Here is a 20,538-nt window from a genome sequence, read left to right on the forward strand (position 1 = left end):
TTGGAAGTTTGAAATTACTTCCAAATACAAGGTTTTTATAGCAGGGGAGAGTAGCAGCTTAAGAGGTCATTAGTATTCTCTGGACTTCCTAGGTGGCGCAGTGGTTAAGAATCCACCTGCCAATGCAGGGGACACAGGTTCGAGCCCTACTCCGGGAAGATCCCACATACCGCGGAGCAACTAAGCCTGCGTGCCACAAACAACTATTGAGCCTGTGCTCTAGAGCCCGTGAGCCACAACTATTAAGCCCATGTGCCGCAACAACTGAAACCCATGCATCTAGAGCCTGTGCTCCACAAGAGAAGCCACAGCAATGAGGAGCCCCCAACTCATCACAACTAGAGAAAGCCCGTGTGCAGCAACAAAGACCCAATGCAGCCAATAAAAGAAACAATAAAAATAAACAAATAAATTAAAAAAAAGAGATCATTAGTATTCTCTAACTAAAGGGAAAGCCCTTCTCTACACTGCACCCCACCCTACCCCCTTCAATCTCTAGCTAAATACCCTACTATATTTTCTCCATGGCATTCTAGTACATAAGCAATATCACCTAAGATGGTATTATCTATCTCCTCTCATAACTGCTTTTTTAAAAAAATTAACCCTTACCAGTGCTTACTATGTCCCAGGCAGTAATCATAAGCTCTTTTTAAGTCATTTAATCATCCTAACAATCCTGAGATAGACTTTATCAACCTCATTTTACAGATTAAGGCACACAAAAGTAAAATAACTTGCCCAAGGCCACACAGCTGGTTCAGTGGTAAAGCCAGAATTCAAACACAAGCGGGTGGCTCTTAAACACTACACCACGCTGTCTATCTAAGCCCCTTGAGAGCAAGAATTGTCTGTCCTGTTCGCCTTTATATCCCCAGCACATAGTTATGTCTACCCACAGTAAGGCTCAATAAGTATTTGCTGAATGAACCAATGAATACCTAGGTGATACTGTATCTTAACAAATAGGGCATGTAGAATCTTACAAAAATCTTTACCATAGGGACTGTCTAGGCGGTGCAGTGGTTGGGAATCCGCCTGCCAATGCAGGGGACACAGGTTCAAGCCCTGCTCTGGGAAGATACCACATGCCACAGAGCAACTAAGCCCGTTTGCCACAACTAGTATTAGGGGGAAAAAAAAATCTTTACTATAATTTGCCGCAATTTGCTGAGCACCTATCACAGTCTTCCCAGTAGCTATGATAAATCTCTCCATTATACATGAAATTTACATTTCAGGGCTCAAGAGAAGATTAACAATTATATTTCTCATGCACATTTGATGACAATCATTCTTATACTTTCTCCTCACCAGGCTCTTCCAACTTTCCTACATTTTTCAACCCTGTGCTTAAGACTACCCTTTCTACTTTGTCTAAATTTACCACATCGTAATTCAATTCTGACACAAAAAATCCTAATAAAGAACCAATTTGCCTTCTAGGAGAGCACTAGAATTGTAAACACATCCAGAATTGCTATACCAAACATATTTCACCAAATTTGCCAATGATCCTACACTCAATGTCAGAAAGTATGAGTTAAAAAACAGTGATTGCGGGCTTCCTAGGTGGCGCAGTGGTTGAGAATCCGCCTGCCAATGCAGAGGACATAGGTTCCATTCCTGCCCCAGAAAGATCCCACATGCCGCGGAGCAACTAAGCCCGTGCGCCACAACTATTGAGCCCATGTGCTGCAACTACTGAAGCCCATGCGCCTAGAGCCCGTGCTCCACAACAAGAGAAGCCATGGCAATGAGGAGTCCACACACCACAACGAAGAGTAGCCCTGCTCACTGCAACTAAAGAAAGCCCGCACGCAGCAACAAAGACCCAACACAGCCAATAAATAAATAAACGAATTAATATAATAATAATTTAAAAAAACCAAATACATTAAAAAAAAACAACAGTGATTGCAAAAAGAATAAGAATCCTTTTTCCAAATTATATGCACTCCCAAAAGGCATATGGTCACTGTTATTGAAGCAATGTCTTAACCTTTAGGGCAGGAAAAAACTTAAAATCACCAAGGAAAGATATTCCATTTTGGCCTTCAGTTAACAATGCATCTTAATCTCAGATTTCTTGAGTCTGCCTCTTCCTTTCTGAAAAAAACGACACTATTTCTCTCTAGAATTTCACACTTCCTAGTTATAACTTGATGCTTAACTTGAAGTTAAGCATTTTTGGTTCTAAAACCATGAAAAGTCAAATCAGGGCTCTGCCTTTTGTTGTCTGAGCCTGAATAGACTCAGATGTACACGAGCAGGGGGGATCAGAAATAAAACCTCTCTCTGTTCAATGAGATAACCCCCATGAAACATTTAGGATAGTACCTGGTACACAGTAAACTATTTTAACTATCATTACTTTCATTCCCCCACAAAACCTAGCACAGTGCTCTACCTGAAAAGCACCTGGTAGCCAATATGACTAGAAAGCTTTCAAAAGTCTGCGAGGAAAATGGTGGCAAAATTCACATAATTTCATTGGGAGACTGGGATTGCCATATATACATTACTAATAAGAAAAAACTCAAATTGTACACTTCAAATATATGCAGTTTACTGTATGTCAATTATACCTCAATAAAAGTCCTTAGAAAAATTCACAAAATTTCCTCTATCGATAGCCTTAAGTTGCCATTTTCTGATGTCATATATGCATAGCACATGTGCTGAGCTCTTTATATACACCATTGCATCACAAGAACCTTACCAGAACCTGCAGTGAGGATTAAACGAGCTAATAAAGTACTTGGAACAGCACACAGCTACTAGTGCTGTTGCTATAACATCGATATAGTAAAAGTATTAGTAAAATACTAAAATTATCCTGTTAAATGGTATTAGTAGTAGTGCTAACTATTATTATTACTATAATTATTATTAGCAGGCTCTATATAACCTGGCCCTTGCTGACCTCTCTACAGACTCCAGTCTTTCTGATCAACTACTTTATTACTCTGAAGCCTCTGCACTTGTTCCCTCTGCCTGGTATGCTTTTCCCCAGATCTTTATATAACTGACTACTCTTCAGTCTTAGCTTAGTCCCCCCCGTCTCATTACCCAGTTTGAGTTTACAATTACGATAAACGCTGAAAAAAACCTCTCTCGTTTACTTTTGTATTATCTCTACCCACTAGCACATAGTTTCGCCTTACTATAGTGATGCATCCCAGTGCCCAGGATGGTAAGTATTCAATTATTGTTTTAATAATGATAGTGAACCCTGGCTACTTCCTATATACTAGGCACGGTTATAGGGACATTATTTGTATTAAGTCTTTCAATCCTTACAACAACCCAATGAGATAAGCTTGGCACCATTTTTACAAAGGAAACTATGACACAGAAAAAGAACTTGTTTAAGGTAGTTAGTCAGTGGTAACCCCAGCATGTTCTTATTCCCACTGTACGGTTGAGGAAATTTAAACTGCAAGTACCTTGTCATAAGTCATAAAAATAAAGGCCCTGAGTAAAAGATTTATACAAATATGACTCTAAGTCATCTTAATGGCCCTCAACCATAAAGGAATAGAAAGGCATTTGAATCTCCAAATAAACTCTGTAGGTTATTTGCATTCCTACCGCTTTCAGTCTTTAGGAAAACAGAAGCCTACTTGCATGAACAGAAACACAAAAATTTTTTTACAAGAACAAATGTATTTCCCTAGAAGTACTAAATCCATATATGCCATCTTCCCAATGGTGAAGACAAGACTGCAAATACTTCAATATAACAGGAAGAGCAAAAACTTTTTAATGCTGATATATGGAAGGCAAATTAAAAGGAAGACTAATTGAGGAAACCTAGGTTTTAATCCAGACCCTGACAATAACTTGTGCAAATCTCTTCACACTTGCAGGCTGATTTCCTCATTTGATGTGGTTAGTTTTGAATTTAGATCAATCTTAATTAGCATGAAAGCTCCTTGAGAACAAAAGTTTTTAGTCTGGTTCAAGACTCTACTGCCAGCACCTAGGTAAGTGACTCTCATATTGCACACACTTAATAAATGTGGGTCTAATAGATGCACCATCTCTAGATCTCCTATATTCATTTATTTACTATATATACACACTGAACACCTTATTCATCAGGCACTATGATAGTGACACACCATGTATTCAGAATACAAATACAAAAATTAAGCCCCAATTTCTGCCATCAAAGGCCAGAAAAACAATTAATTTCTCTTAAACCATGAAAAATGCTAAAATAAAAGTCTGTGCAATATGCTCTGGAAGGAACTTCCAACCCAAGAGGCTAAGATATAAAACATTTACAACAGGACACCTAATTTAAAGCCTATTCAAATCAGTTTTGCAACAATGTCTAGACTACTATTAATAAAGTCTAAAAGCCTACTCATTGTAAAGCTGTAGAAAGATAATCTCTAAAATGCAAACTAATGTTCCCAAATAAATCCATAAGACTAGCTTAAGTAACCTTCTCTTGAGATCAGAAGTAACCTTTCATCACTAACAATGAACGACTCTGGCAATGCACTTTGATCACTCATTACTGAAGTGTATACGTGGGGTTTAAAGGATTTGAGATAGATCCCTGAAATGAGACTGTTTTCCTGCCAAAGTAAGAATTTTTGTGACAGTTAAGAATCTAAAAGACATGATTTTCTCCCTAAAAACTTGAGTAACAATACCCATTTTCCTTACACAATTTCATCTGGAACTCTAGACAATACTAGAGTCCTCATAACTTATTCTGCTCTTTTTCATTCTCAAAGGCTGACAAGGGCACAATTCAGAACGGGAGCTGAACATCTGAAATGACATTTTGCCTATCCAGGAAAAATTTAAAAGGTATCATATATACGTAAAGCTCAGTACCTCGTTTTCCTTAAAAACCACAGACTAAAGATTTTTCTCTCCAAGACACTTAATTACAGATTTCAGAGGCAGTGAGAAACCAGGGCGAGAAAGGTCACTGCCGTCCTTAGGGCGATGGCGTGAGCAGAATACAAGGGACAGGAATGGAAGAGTGCAGGCTCCCGAGCCTGGCTGTCTGGGGTTGAAGCCACTTCCTGGAGCCACGATTCCACCGACACGACCCGCTTCTACTTCCCCAACCTCGACGAAGCTCCGTTTCCTCACCTGTAAGATGGTCAAGTCCCTTAACTGAAGATGGCTCTTGCTCTGGGGCCTGCAAAATGAGAACGGCAACTACTCCAAAGAGTGGATGTGAGGGTCACGAGAGACAACTCTAAGCAAAGGGTCCTCTGGCCCCTGGAACCACGAAACCAACAGCTACCGCTATTGTTACTACTCACAAATACGGGATAAGGGACCAAAGAATAAGAAAAAGGAAGGCCGCACGAAGTTAAAGGAAAGCAAACGACGTGGGGAGGGAGGAACCGGGCAGACGTGGGGACCCCACAGGGCGGCGGAGGGCGTGGGGAAGGCCGAGCCGGGGCGCCGGGGAGCTGCCTGCGGCATGGAGGGCTTCGGAGAGGGAAACTGGGCCCGCGGCGGCGCCGAGCCGGGAGCAAGGCGGAGGCCCGCCCAAGCGGAGGCGGCCCGAGCCGGAGGGGGGACCCCAAAGCGGGAACGCCGGGTCCGGCCCGTGGGCCGCAGGCCGCGAGGAGCGCCGAGACCCCGAAAAAACCTCAGGGAGCGCCCCGAGAACGCACAGGAGGCCGCGGCCCAGCCCCGGCCCGGCTCACTCATTCAAGCCGCCTTCCCTTCCCCCTTCAAGCCCACGCGGTCTTGGCCCCCAGCCGCCGCGCCTCCTCGGCCCACCCTCCACCCCGGCTCTCCGCGCAGCGGGCCTAGACCTGGTGCGCCGGAGCGCCGAGATGTAAGGGAGAGCAGCGTCCTTACCTGAGCTCCCCCGGGTTGAATCGCTCACCGTCCCCCCCGTCCCCGCCACGCTCCGCCATTACAGAGGGCCGCGTTCATCCACCCGCCGACTCAGCGTCCCCTATTGGCCGGGCGGATCGTCAATCCCGCGCGAGAGAGGCGGAGATAGCAAAGATTTGTGAAATGACTGGTCAGACTTTCCATCAATCCTCGACCTGAGGGTGGTATCTGCTTTATTATTGGTGAAAGGGCCCGCCGACTTTGAAAGCGGTATGGATACAGCCAGTTGATTGGTCGCTCGGAGGCTTTATGGGAAACGAGACTTTAGCAACGGGGGAACAGCCGGCGCCCTCTCGCGGTAAGCGAAACTGGGTCCTCCCACGTACCGCTCGGTCTGCGGTAGCCACGTGTCTGCCGGCTTCCAGGAAAGTCAATTGTGGGGCCATGTTGGCCTCATACTGGTTATATTGGCTGCAGCAGAGACCGTTTCCATTGCGTGAGACAACCAAAAATCGACCTGGGTCGCCAGAGTTGCTGTGGAAATGATCGCTTTCCCAGCTTTTCAGAATCAGGAGTCTCAAGGCACCACCGGATTCAACCCCTGTTATTAAATAATATATTACTAATACGAGAATACCTCAAATTGTATTAAATAATTAGCTGCAGGCTAAGTGTTGTAAGTTGCTGTATTAAGTTGGGGGAGGAAGCCTCTTGGCAATTTACAGTGTAAACCTTCTGTCCTTCAATTTCAAAGTACGCTTGTCTGAAATTAGCATACCCTGATACCCAGAAGGAATTCTGAATATTTATTTCTTTTTACTAAACAAACAAACAAACAAAAACTTTAGGTTCTGGAGTTTCAAAGGCACAATGAAGGTGAATTCTACAGTTAAGGAGCTCAAAATATTAAACTAGTAATATATTTTATACTTTATACTTTACTCAGACCTAAACATATACAAGCACTGTCCTCATTACTTTCCATTATCTGTTTTAGGCCTCATAAAAAGGCCTTATAAGAGGTGAGTACTATGAATAGCCACAATTTATTATAAGACTGAGGCACAGAGAAGTTAAGTAACTTGTCCAAGTTTACACAGCTAATAAATGGCAGAGCCTGGCCTTAAATCCAAGACAGCATGGCAGCAAAGCCCTATTGCTAAACACCATGATCCAAGAAAAACTGAAGACATACATGTACACAAAAGCTTGTACACAAATATAGCAGCATTATTCATAATAACCAAATGTCCAAACTGATGAACCGATTTTAAAATATGGTATATCTATACAAAGGGATATTATTCAGCCGTAAAAAAGAATTAAGTACTGATACATGCTACAACATGGACGAACCTTGAAAACATTCTGCTAAGTGAAAGAAGCCAGACACCAAAGGCTACATATCATATTGAGGCAGGAGGTAGATGGGCTCCCTCAGGGTAAGCAACTGGAGTTTCTGTCCACAGGGGATGAACTCCAGTTGCTTACCCTAGGGGTGTGGGAGCATCTACCTCCTGCCTCAATCTTGGCTGACAGAGTTGCACACTCGTGGTAGTTTCCATCACTATATATATGGCACATTTCTTCTGGGTTTTCTTTGGCACGTCATCTTGATTTGCCTGGTTCAGAGTCCACATTTGGTGTTTCTCAGGATCCTCCCGTGTGTGCACGCGCATCTCTCGGTCAAGACGGATTCCAGCGAAGAGGCCTGTAGTTAACTTGCTATCACTCTCCTTTTGACCTCCATGAAGCTTTCTAGTCGGGAAGGTCTCTTTGACTTCGACAGTGAGAAATATGTGGTCTCTTATCTGGGCAAGGCCCACCCTCCTCTCTCGATTGTCCTGCTATTGATATTTTGGAGTTTTTGTTCACAGGGAACAAATTCCGATTGCTTACCCGAGGGGGGTGGGCATCTACCTCCTGCCTCAGTATGATTCCCTTTAATGAAATATCCTGAATAGGCAAATCCATAGACATGGAAAGTAAATTTCCAGGATGCAGGGGGAGTGACTGCTAATAGGTGTGGGATTTCTTTTTGGATGATAAAAATATTCTACAATTAGATAGTGGTCATGATTGCACAATTTGGTGAATATATTAAAACCTATTGAATTGTACACTTTAAAAAGTGAATTGTATTGTATGTGAATTATAGTATTTCAATAAGTACCATGCTATACTGAATCCCAGTTAAATATTCAAAATCAACTAAGCAAGATAAAATGTGATAAAGGCTGACCATGATCATTTGGAAAAGGAAAGTATAGTTAAAATGTCACTAAATACCTAACATTTGAACAAACTGGAGTTTGAATGAGAGTAGATGGTTAGATCCCTTTTTTAACATCAGCATGCAATTCCAAGTCCTGCCAAATTATTCCAAAAATAATACTTGCATAGATGGCTCAAGACAGACTAATTCCCAATGCTGGAAAACAAAACAAAACAAGAAAAAAAAAACAAAAAAAACCCTCAAAATGGATACCTTATAGAAAGATAGTCCCTGGCATATAATAAAAGAAGAAAACAAACTGTCAGTTTGAATGAATGGAAGAAACTTCTTGTGGGGCAGATATATATACACATATGTATACGTATCACATGTATTAGATGTAGAGATAGAGATAGAGATAAAATCATTTCATTGCTTCACTGCTGTAGTTTACTCACATAAACATGTCCTTAAATTTCAGGGTTTTGCACTCAATAGTTATTTAAAACATAATGCAAATATGAGCTGCATCTGCAGTGAACCATTTTATTAAATCAACGTAAAAAAGGAAGTAAAGAAATTCAGTGACTCCTTTAAGAAACCAAATAGACTTCCTGTAGTCAAAGCTTGATAACTCTTAAGATACTACAGATGGGCGAAGATGTACAGAAGAGAAAAACAAATACCATCCTTGCCCAAAAGGCAGCAACTGCACCATAGATCCTAACATTTAGTATATCAAAGTGATGTGAAGAGACAGTGCTGGCTTAAGACTAACTTATATCATCAGGGCTCTAAGTCCTTGCTATGAAGTCACTGTTCAGAAATGACTCTTGAGAAGTGGTCCAATGCTGAATCAGTTTTGTTTTTGTTTTTTTTTTTTCAATAACTACCATGTTTGAACACCTATCTTAAACTCATGGTAGTGGGTTTAAGTGTATGCATGGTAGTGCATACACTACTTTTCATCCCCTGCAAGGCAGATGTATTGTCCTCATTTTATATATGGGGACACTGAGCCTCAGGGGTGAAGACTCACCCAAGGTTGTATTGATCAATCTGCTTCCAAGTTCACTCACCTGATTTTTGACGTGTCACTTCCTTGTGGGTTGTTAGACTAAGAACATACCACACGGGTCTCTTCATGGGGCTGAGGACAACATGGCAGTTTGCTTTCGCAGCATGAGCAAGCTAAGAGAGGGAGACAGAGAGACAGAGACGATACCCAAGATGATGCCAGAGACTTTTTGTAACCTAATATTAGCAGCGAAATTCTATCACTTCTGCCCATACTCTATTCATTAGAGCAAGTCAATTAAGTCCAGCCCACACTCAAGGGGAGCGGATTACATAAGAGCTGAATACCAGGAGGTGGAATCACTGGGGGCCATCTTACCTACCACAATTTCAGGTCTCAACTTACACGGTTACTTCCTCCAGGTAGCATTCTTCAGAGAGAAAATCTGACCTCTAGCCACGCCCATCTAGGTAATTTCCCCTATCATATTCTCCTATAGCACACAAGATGCCTTTGTAACATTCCAATCACTTGTTACTACCTATTGTAACATTGAGCATTATGTGTATAATATGTTTTACATATGTTAGATTATTTCTTTTCCTGTCAACTTAACTTACTGTTTTTAATTCTGAAGTACTTTAAAGTAAATTATCAACATCATAACATTCCATCCCATCAGCATGTATCTCTTTTAAAAAATTCACAGTTTTCTACATATCAAAAATAACATTTCACATCTAACAAAATTAACAGTAATACCAAATCCATATTCAGATTTCCCCAACTATCCCTAAGATGTCCTTTTCAACTGGTTTGGTCAAATCAGGACTATACTATGCAATGTATCTGGTTGCTATGTCACTTAGGACCCTTTCGACCTAGAACAGTCCCTTTTTTCATGACCCTGACTTGCTGAAGATCCCAGGCCAGTTCCACATTTTGGATCTGTCTGATTTCTTCCTCTAAACCTTGTATTTTTTATAAGCTGTAAGTTAGATCTGAAGACTTGATCAGATAGAAACTGAACATTTTTATCAAGAGGACTTCATAAGTAGTAGTGTGTATTTCAGTTATATCACACCAGGAGACACATGAATATCTAAATTTCCCACCCTTAATGACTGACATTCCATTAAGGTGATGACAGCTCAGTCCTTACATTGTAATCAGAATGTTATCTGCATATTAATAATTACTTTTGGACAACAGTCATAAATCAAGACCATCTCCAGAGAAACTGAGCAAATGGTCACCCTACCTATCAACCACTAACCTAATGGTTTAATGATTTTATCTTTTCCTGAATCAATACTTCTCTTAGGGGTAGCAAAATAATGATTTTTCTAATTACATGTTACCTTCTACATTTACTAGCTAACAATTCTTCTGTAAATTAGAGATTTCCTTCAACAATAGGGGCTATTGCCCCCAAATACAGTTTCTATGCTAAAAGTGGATAAATGCTTAGTTCTTTCCCTTTATCAACTATCAAAATAAAATGATGGTTTGATAGCCATCTCAACTGGGGAGAAATTAGTTTTTCCAACTTCTTTCTCTAAGTATTATTATGGACTCATAGGTTTTCAGTTATTCAATCTGTTTCAATTAACTACGATCAATAATTTTTGATGCTAAAATTTTCATACATTATCCATTTTCTTTTCACAACAATCATCTAAGTAAGGTAACATCACTATCTCTTTTACATATCAAGAAACTGGGACAAAGGGAAGTTAAATAACTACGAAATTAACTACGCTGGCTCCGATAGTAACTTCAGTGTGTAGCTGAATACAGACTCCAAGAGAGTAGGAATACATTCATGTTTTTTAATCAGTTTCTCCTGAATATAGCTCAGTGCCAGTCAATAAAAAAGTCAATGCACAAATTAGTTAATGATTATTATTTCTAATTGATAGCCCCCCAAAATTCGAATACCTATTGAAGACTTTAGGATAAAATAATACCTGGGACTAGCTCCAAAATAAACAAGGATGCGGAGCAACAAGGTCAGGGAGAGGATGTGAGGGGAGGGGAGCAGGTTATAGACGAAACAAGGTTGACTATACCTTGATAACTGTCAAAGCTGGGTGATGGGGAGATGAGGGTTTATGATACTATCCTCTCTACTCTTTAATGTTGAAATTGTCCATTAATAGAGAAAATATTCTAAGCTCTTGAAACATTAAACTATCGGGAACTGCCTAAAAGCATTTAAACTGATGCACAGTAACAATCTCTGCTTACGTTATTAGTTTATAGCTGGACAGCAAATGAGAAAGTAAAGGAGATGATAGGAGGTATCCCAATGCAAGTAAAGAGCAAGAAAATCTTCATAAGGAAGATTAAGATAACAAAAATCTCATGTTTGGCTTTTTAAAAATTGAGATATAATAAACACATATTTGACCTTTTGTTGGAAAGCTGACAGTGGTGTGTGATTTTTTTTAATGCCAAAACTTAATAGAAAATCCGATGACTACAAAAGGAAGGGGAAAAGAAACTTGTGAATCTGTCTTCTAGAAGAAAAGATATCCTCAAGAGAAGGACTTATCCAAGTTGATTGAATTGAGAAGCCAGAGAAAATATGCCAGGTCACAAAACACACTGGGGTACAAATAGATATCCATTTAAAACATAGCTTTTAAATAAACATAAAAGGAACGAGGAAAACAGAAAATTACCATGAGAACACCACAGTAATCACTGCTGCAGGCAAGATCTACAGATGAGTGCTAAAATTAGTGGGTGACACTTTAAGGAGAAACAGGATATTACATCACTCAAAGTATCTCCACCCAAAATTTATAAAACACTGTGGCAGTTTTAACATGTCTGCAAGTTCTTTGATACTCCTCCCTTCAGAAGGTGGTATTAATTCTCTTCTACTTGAGTGTAGGTTAGACTTAGTGACCACTTGATACAGCTTACATTTGCAGTGGAGAAACCCAACAGACATCACCTTAACCAAGTGATGGAGATTAACATCTTCAGCAACAGCATGCACCCCTGAAATGATGTGACAAGAAGAGCTCTTCACCTCTGTGCTATTCTTCCCTAAAATCTGTAACCTCCGTTTAAACTTGAGGAAACATTAAACAAACTTAAAGTGAGGGACATCCTACAAAAAACCTGATCAATACCCTTCAAAAGTGTCTAAGTCATGAAAGACAGGTAAAGACTGAGAAACTCTTTAAGGCAACAAAGGAAGCATGACAACTAAATGTAATGTGGGATCTTGGCTTGCACCCTGGAACTGAAAAAGGACTAGCAGGAAAAGCCATGGAAATCTGAATACAGTGTGTAGTTTAGTTAGTATTGTACCTCTTAGTTTTGATAAATGTACCATGGTTATGTTGACACTAAGGGAAGCTGGGTACAAAGCGTTCCGGTATTAACTTTGCAACTCTCCTGTAAATCCAAAATTATGTCAAAATAAAAAGTTTTTAAAATATATTTTTAGCTTCCAGATAGCTGACTCTCAATGATGCCAAGTGCAGAGGGTGGAAACTGCAACCATATTGTGATGTATGCCTTAGTTTATCCATCTACAAAATGAGAGGGTTGGATAAGATGTTCATCCAATGACCAGGGCAAGCAGTGCACAGAAATATCCCTAGAAAAGACTCATCTACATGAGTGCCAAGGGAGCATCCAAGGTACCCTTGACCTTGGGAAAAGGGTGGTTAAGGATTGTACTCCTAGCTTTATAGTTCCCCAAGTGGATTTTCTTGGCAAAATAAGACTGGAACCAAAGTCAAGAACACTCACTTTAAGCTTAGCACATAAAGATCCATCTCGATAAACCAGAATGCTAATTTATTTACAGAGAACTACACCTGTCAGGTGAGCCAGACATTCCTGTCCTCTCTGTGGGAAGATTTATAGAGCAAGCAAAATTATCAGAAAGCAGCTCAATGTGACTGGAAGCAGAACAAGGGTAGTAAGTTACTTGATTTGAATCTTTAATGGGATTGGGTCATGATAGTCTGAAAATTCACTATTCCAAATAGAGATATACCTTCCACTTGGACCCTCTATGGCTGCCCATGCACTGGGGAACTCTCTGTCCTACCCAAGAACCTCTTCCTTGCATACATAGCTAAGCCTACTTCTCTAGCTAAAAGGAAATTGTAAAAGAGGTGTGTTCTTTTCTGTTCTGCTCTATAGGAAACAAACAGGAAGTCACTTTTATTATTAACATCATTGCCTGGTTCAGTCAACAAACAATAAATCGTTAGTGAGCTCATGAACTTGCAGTCCCTTAAGATAATGTCACAGACCTCCTGGGATCTGCAAGCCACGGAGTAGGGTATACTGCTCTGGGATGACCACCTATGCTTTGTTTCCACAATTTTTTCCCAATAGAATACCATGTGATTATTTAGGCTTCTACTTATTAAATGATATTCACATTCCCTAGGATTACCCTAATTTGGATTTGCCCTAGAATAACCAACCACTCATGTGCAATCTCTTGTTTTATTAACATAAATGACTATATCTAAGTCCACTGTATATGCATTTTACTAGTTTAATGCTCAGAAACTTTGGATTTGTTCCAAAATACTCAATGACACATTTATAATCTCTTGGTTCATTACTATAAACTGTTAATCAAATGCATTGTTTAAAATAACTGCTCTTTATCTTACTAAATTGGTGAGTGAGGCCTTTCTCTTTCCTTCTTTTAGCAACAATTATGTCTTTTAGGGTTCATTCCAGCTCTAAAATCATACTATTAAAATTTTTCTGTTTTTCAAAATTAAAATACGATCATCTCAGGAATCTTCATGTAAAGGCGATTTTTTTTAAATTAGGAAGTTAAGGATTTCATTTCAGAGGCATTCTGATTGAAAGCTATGAAAGGACAGTGTCAAGAGATAACATTATTTTTAAAAGACTTTAATTAGCTGGCTAAAACAACATATACCTTCCCCACACATAGTAAAATGAATGAGTGTACTATCTAAGGAAGAGGTGTGTCCCTAAAGCAATCCTGGGACACAAGGGAAAGGGTTCTAGTTGGTTAAAGAGCATTCTTAGTCTTTTTTTTTTTTTAAACTAATATTTAAGACTCTATTAGAATGCAATTGTTTTATATACTGTCTGTCACACACAATTTCCCCAAATTGCCACCTTGAGAAGTTACAAATGCAGTTGGTAGGAGAGCTTAAAAGAAATTTTGAGATCATCTAGTCCAACATTCTTTGTCTACAGCTGTGATGAGGAAGCAAAGACTCTGAGAATTTGATTATTAACTTTCTCACAGTCACATATCCAGTTAGTGGCAGAAGCAGGACTAGAACCCAAGTCTTTACAACATTGTGCTTCCTTAGTTCAATCTGAAAGCTCTCTCTTTAAAATTTATAAAACAACACCTGCAGTGTATCATTAAGCACCACAACAGTCTCAGGACAGAGTGAAGCAAAAATATGTTATTGCTGTAGCAACAACTCACCATTTTAGAAGTTACTTGAACTCCTCTCCATTACATAAACATATCAGACCAAGTGTTCTGATTTTGAATTCAGAAGATAACTCATCTGTCCGTTTGGCAAATCCATGCATTTGTCTATTTGACAAACGTTTAATGAACACTTATTGTGTGCCAGGAACTATCATAATTGCTAAAGACACAAGAGCCTCTGTCCATGGAGCACACAGTCTAGAAGAGAAAGTAGACAAACCAAATCTGAGCCAAGGCAAGTGACTAGTGTTGACTAAGTGATTAACACACGCAAGCATTTTACATGGAACTTCCCATGTAATTCCTCACGACAATCATATGCAGCAACAACTTATCCCCACTTCACAGATGAGGTAACTGAGAATTAGGAAGTTCCCCAAAGGGACTTCCCTGGTGGTCCAGTGGTTAAGACTCCATGCTTCCACTGCAGAGGGCAAGGGTTTGATCCCTGGTTGGGGAACTAAGATCCCACATGCCATAAATAAATAAAAAAAATTTTTTTAAAAAGAAAGTTTCATCGAGTTGCCCAAACTCAAACAGTTTAAGTGATGTAATCAGGCAATTCCACACTATTGCATTTGCCCTGAATCTTTCTGCCATAATGCTTGGATTTCAGGCAGAAACACAGAAGCAGAGACTATGTTTGGAGGGAAAGTCCACTGTGAAGATGGAAACTAAGGAAGCAAACAAGGACCAGAAAAGGATGCATGGAGGGACAGCATTTTGGAAGCAATTTTAGGAACTATGTGACTAAAGCACTGATGTACAGGGGAGTGGCAAGAAATGAAGTAGAAAGGTGGGTGAGGTACATTTATTCCATAGGTGATAAGAAGTTATTATTTAGGGGTTTCAAGTAGGGAAGTGACAGGATCAGATTTACCAATGACAGTGAGAATAATGAGTTAGAATAGAGCAAGTGTGCAGTCAGGGAGACAGTAGAAATTGTTGTGATTGACCGTGATGAGACTTTGAGTTAAGACAATGAGAGCAAGACTGGAGAAGAGGGAACAGGTTCAGAAGCTATTTTTTTTTTCAGTTAGAAGTTTATTTAATTCAAGTTGGTCAAAAATCAGAGATATGAAATATTGCAAATACATCAAAGATAAGCTCTAAACAAATGGTCAGGTATAATTGTGAATTTGTAATCTTTTATAGATTCATCTTTACTACATGTAATACACTTCTGAACTTTTCAGAAATATATTTGTAAAACAGGTTGGAATCACCTGTAATTTAACAAGGAGGTTGCAGATGTAATAGCAAGAAAGAAGACTTCAGAAACTTTTAGCTATTTGTCCACTTTTCTGTAGACTTTTTTGTAGGTAGCCCTTGCTTGAAATATTGGCATATTCCATTTGAAACATATTTCTATTCTCTTTCTTCCACTCAGGTGGAAACTAAGTGAGGGGTTTTTTGCTTTGTTTTGTTCTTTCTTTCTTTTTCTTTTTTTGGCTGCTCCAAGCGACTTGTGGGATCTCAGTTCCCCAACCAGGGGTTGAACCTGGGCCACCACAGTGAAAGCGCAGAATCATCAACCACTAGACCGCCAGGGAACTCCTAAGAATTCTTAAATCTCAATGAGATGATGACGATTTTTGAAACGCAAAATGGTCACTTCTATAAGCCTCAACCCCTGAAGATCCACCTTGCTGAAGCTAATGGCTAAGTGAAGACAATTTAAGAGAAGGCAGCAAAGTAACACATGCTGAACTGACTAGCTTTCATACCTAATCTATTACTTCATTCCTCACGTCAAAGGCCAGGCTGGCAATCTCCCTCAGCCGGCGTTGCTTCTCCATCAACCCTCACCAGCCCTCGTTCATGCCTGATCTCCGCGATCCACACGCGCTCTGCCTCCTCCAGGGCGCCCCACCTGACAGATTGCTGGTTCCCACGCTGCCCCAGAACAGGAGCTGTTTAAAAGGTAGAATCAACAAAACTAGGTGACTGGCTGGATTTGAATGTGGGACAGGTAGGGAATTGTAGGCCACATTAAGATTTCTAACTTGGGCAGCCTGGGTTAGTACGTAGGGGTAACTTCTCCAACGTTAAAGATCAAGTGTATAAAGGCATAAATTCTAAATAGACTTGCTGGGTCTGGACTTTGGTTTACTCTGTATCATATTCAAATCCCCTTGTTAACCAGATACTGTAGGATTTTTAGAACAAAACAGAAATGGAGGAATGTGGAAACTAAATGGTTTACCCACTTGCATCAGAACATCAAAACTGCATGAGCTTTGAATTAGGAAGTTTCCAGAACTGCCATGAAAGGTCACATGTCCCTTTACGCAGAAGAACTTGTTAGGCCAAAGTAATCATACTAAAAAGTAAATAATAGGAAGAGGAGAGGAGAGGAGAGGAGGAGAACAGGAAAAGGGGAAGAGATAGAGATTCAAGTGGTTTTTGAAAATCTTAGTAGGATAGTTTACCAAGTGAAAGAGCACCTATGGTGGGGAATCCTGGCGTGTCTGCAGAGCTGGAGGGTGAGTTAGTGTAATTCAGATGACCTAGAGGTTTTTCAATCTCTACCCTGGAAACTTCAGAAAAGCCCTATGCTGCTTGTTAGCTAGAATCATGATGGGATTTGTATCACACCCTCATTCAAGTCACCAGCATCTCTCTCCTGGGTCCCTCTAAAAGCACCCCATCCCCAGGCTCCCTGCTACTGAAGCCCTGCCCCAGCCTGATTCTGCCCGGCAGAACAGCCAATGACCTCTCACTCTGTCAGTCTTCCCATGCTCCCGCCCCGCCCTGCTCAGCGGCTTTCCACTGCACTCAGGAGAAAATTCAGAATCCTTCCTACAGCCCTATTTGCTTTTTCCAACTTGATTTTCTACTACCTCTACAGCCCTCTAACTTTATACCCTTAATCACACTGGTTTTGATTCTGTTTCTCCAACAGAAGCTTGGCTGCTTGTCACCAAACGTCACCTCCTCACAGAAGCTCTCCTAATCACTCCATTGAATGTTGCCTACCACCCTCTCACTTTCAAGCACTATCATGGAACCTTCTTTGAGTGGCCTGAGAGAGCTTGTGTCTGAAGTGATAGCATGTATCCACTGATCTCCCCATCCTTCCTGTTCATTCTGTATCCCTGGGACATAGCTCAGTCCTGGGGACACGGACTGAGTCCAGTGGTTGCCGCCTGTGGCTCCGTCTGCCCTGCAGTTGCCTGGAGCTACTATCTGTCCTGGAGTGTGGAGATGAAGTTGAATCTTTAGGAGATTTCAGAAACAGTCCTCTCTGGCAGTGAATCAACTGGCAGCTTTCTCTTCCTCAATCCTCTTCCAAGAAAAGAAATGAGGAGCCCAGCAGCACACTTCTTCACAAAGGATGTACTGCACTTCAACTGCGTCACTTTGGCGCTCTCTCTTTTTACCTCTGAGGCCACAATGGCTTACAGGGCTCTGCTCCTGAACTTTCTTTTCCGATTATTGAAAAAGGGGCCCAAAGTCAAGGCAGAGATGTCAACACATCTGCTTGTTTTCAGGAAATGCAAAGGCCCCACCCCGCCACCATCTACTCTCTGCACACAGGAGTGCATTCGGAGGAATGCACCAGAAATCTCCAGCTTCACAACCAATCAGCCCAGGAGAAATAGCTTCATTTTGCAACCCACTGTTCACATACATTCAAGTTCAAGTTCCCCTGGAAGGCTAAAGCAGTTTAGGAAAAGTCAGTTTTAATGAATACTGTCTGCCTCTAGGCGCTTACCTCCAGAAAATGTTCTGCCTGCTGTTCTGGATCCAATTTCCTTGAAGTTGTTGTAATCAGACCTGTGTAGAAATGAGAATATTTGACTTTTAAATATCTGGGGCAAGCAGCTTACTGAGTGTGGGAAGCAAGTCCAGTTAAAGGAAAAGCAAAAGCGATGGGGAACAGTATAACTCGCCAGTTCTCAGTGACAGTCAGATGGTCTCAGAATTATTCTTCCAACAAAATACAACTTACAAAGAAAACCTGAAAAATTTGTTTCTCGGTTCTGCTTACCACAGTTGAAGAATTTTAATCACTTTGGGGATATAAAACCTCACTAAAGAACTATTGTTTTTCTGCTAATGAGGAATTTCAACGATTCATTTGCATATGACTGAAATTCTACCATAGGAACCTTATTAAAGATTTTAGAGTTCTTGAACAATTAATAGGTTGTTGATGCTGATTAGATTCAGTCTATGAAACAATGTTTCTTATTTAACTTTTTTATGCTTCCATAATTTTTTGCTTATACTGGACAAAGAAGGTTATTTTTGTAATACCTACTTGTACCCATAATTATTTCAAATATAATATCTCATATATGGAAGATCTCAAAAAAAAAGTAAATAATAAAGCAATTCACTATTAGTGGAAATCACTATTAGTGAAATGACACATTCATTCATAGCCTGACTTGTACAGTTCTATACTTGTAAATGGAAACCATATAATGAGACCCAACTCCTGCCCTCAAGGAGATTATGGTCTAGTTGAGGAAGAATAAGAAGGAAAAACTGCAGCGGATGATAAGATTTCCAACAGGGATTAGCTCAGATGCTGGGAAGCCCAGCAGAGGGAAAGGAGACCCAGCCCTGCGGGCAGTAGCGCCTCCTCCCTGAGGTCAGGCCCCCTCCCCTGTAGGATGCCAGTGATTATATTAGGCACAGATGATGTGGAGGTTATTTCAGGTAGCAGCAGAGCATGGGATGGAAGGACATTTTGACCCAACTCACCATTTTTTGTTCCAGAGGACATTTCAGTGCTGCAATACCAAGAAGTAAGTAAGCAATATACAAGGACAGCTGCAGCTTCTCTGTCACAGGCTGCCTGGGTTTGAATTTTGGATCTGCCTCTTCCCAGCAGTGAAATTTGGGAGAACTTACTTCCAGTCTTTGTACTAAAGTTTCCCCATCTTAAAATGGAAATGATAACTATCTCTCCTCAAAGAGTTTCTGTGAGGGTTAAATGAATGTAAGCCCATTTAAAGTGTTTAGCGCAGGGCTCGCAGTAAATGCACAATAAACATTAGCTATTACCATTTCTATAAATATAATTTTTTTCTATTATTTGACCTCCTCTTGCTGTCTTTATCTCTTCCTATCTGAATCTTTCTCTCTCTTTTACCTGGCTCTCTCTGTTGCATTAACTGCTCTCAATTTTCTCATGGGTTAGCTAAGTAATAAATACAAACTATTAGTCTGATGTCCAATTCATAATGGATATTTCTGGTAAAAATATCTAATACAAATTGAAACTGAAAATCACTATCATCGCATGTGATAAAATGTGATATTGGCTAAAACTTGACTAAAGAGCAAATCTTAAAATGCAAATCTGCAAAATTTGACCGAGGAAACTTGGGCCTGATAGAAATAAGTCATTGAAGAAATCTCACACAAACAATATAAAAAGTGGTAAAATTTGATGCAAACAGAACTGCTGGATGACTCAGATTTTCACTTTGAAATTTAAATGGAGAATTAGTTCTTTCAGAAATAACTTTAGTAAATTAAAAAACTAATAGCAAAAAATGAAAAAAATACTGTCTAATAAAGAAAACTGATCCAGAAATGTATTGGTGTTTTTTTGGGGGGGGGATTACTTACTGGGGTGTACTATTTATTGGACTTTGCTCCTGAAAATGCTTTCCCAATGAACATGTAACAGTGTTGGTATAATTTTGATTCAATGTCAAAAATGCCATTAGGGTCCAAAAAATTAGGGTCAGGATGAGAGTATGGATCAAGGGATGTGCGTGTGTGTGTGCGTGTACACAAGTGTGTAGAAGAGAAGTTAGGGAAGAACAAGGTAGCATGGCCTCAGAACTAGAGGGGCATGTAGAACACCCCCCATGCTATCCGTAATCCCCTGTTAACCTAACTGATGGGCCAGAGGCAGAGTAGTGCACAGGCTTCAGAATCAGGCAGACATGGGTTGAAAAAGGGATCCATCACTCTCTAGCTGTCACCCTGCAGAAGTCACTACCTCCCCGAGCCGCAGCGTCCTCCTCAGAAAGCGGGAAT

At 40.3% G+C, this 20,538-nt stretch overlaps 1 protein-coding gene across 9 annotated transcripts in view; it reads right to left on the reverse strand.

Annotated features, from left to right (window-relative positions):
* TCERG1 (transcription elongation regulator 1) overlaps positions 1-5,931 on the reverse strand; it is a 59,864-nt gene extending 53,933 nt beyond the window's left edge. For 8 of the 9 annotated variants that reach the window (XR_009053216.1, XM_057731962.1, XM_057731949.1 and 5 more), the window contains exon 1: positions 5,848-5,930. Coding sequence is in view for 8 of the 9 variants with exons in the window: in XM_057731962.1 (XP_057587945.1) it covers positions 5,848-5,906 (59 nt within the window). In the remaining variant the exon portion in view is untranslated. Of the gene's footprint in view, positions 1-5,847 lie in introns of all 9 variants that reach the window. The other variant, XM_057731912.1, reaches the window with a different exon arrangement.
* Between the last annotated feature and the right edge of the window lie 14,607 nt (positions 5,932-20,538).

This window comes from Hippopotamus amphibius, chromosome 1, assembly GCF_030028045.1.
Source record: "Hippopotamus amphibius kiboko isolate mHipAmp2 chromosome 1, mHipAmp2.hap2, whole genome shotgun sequence".
Taxonomy (NCBI): Eukaryota; Metazoa; Chordata; class Mammalia; order Artiodactyla; family Hippopotamidae; genus Hippopotamus; species Hippopotamus amphibius.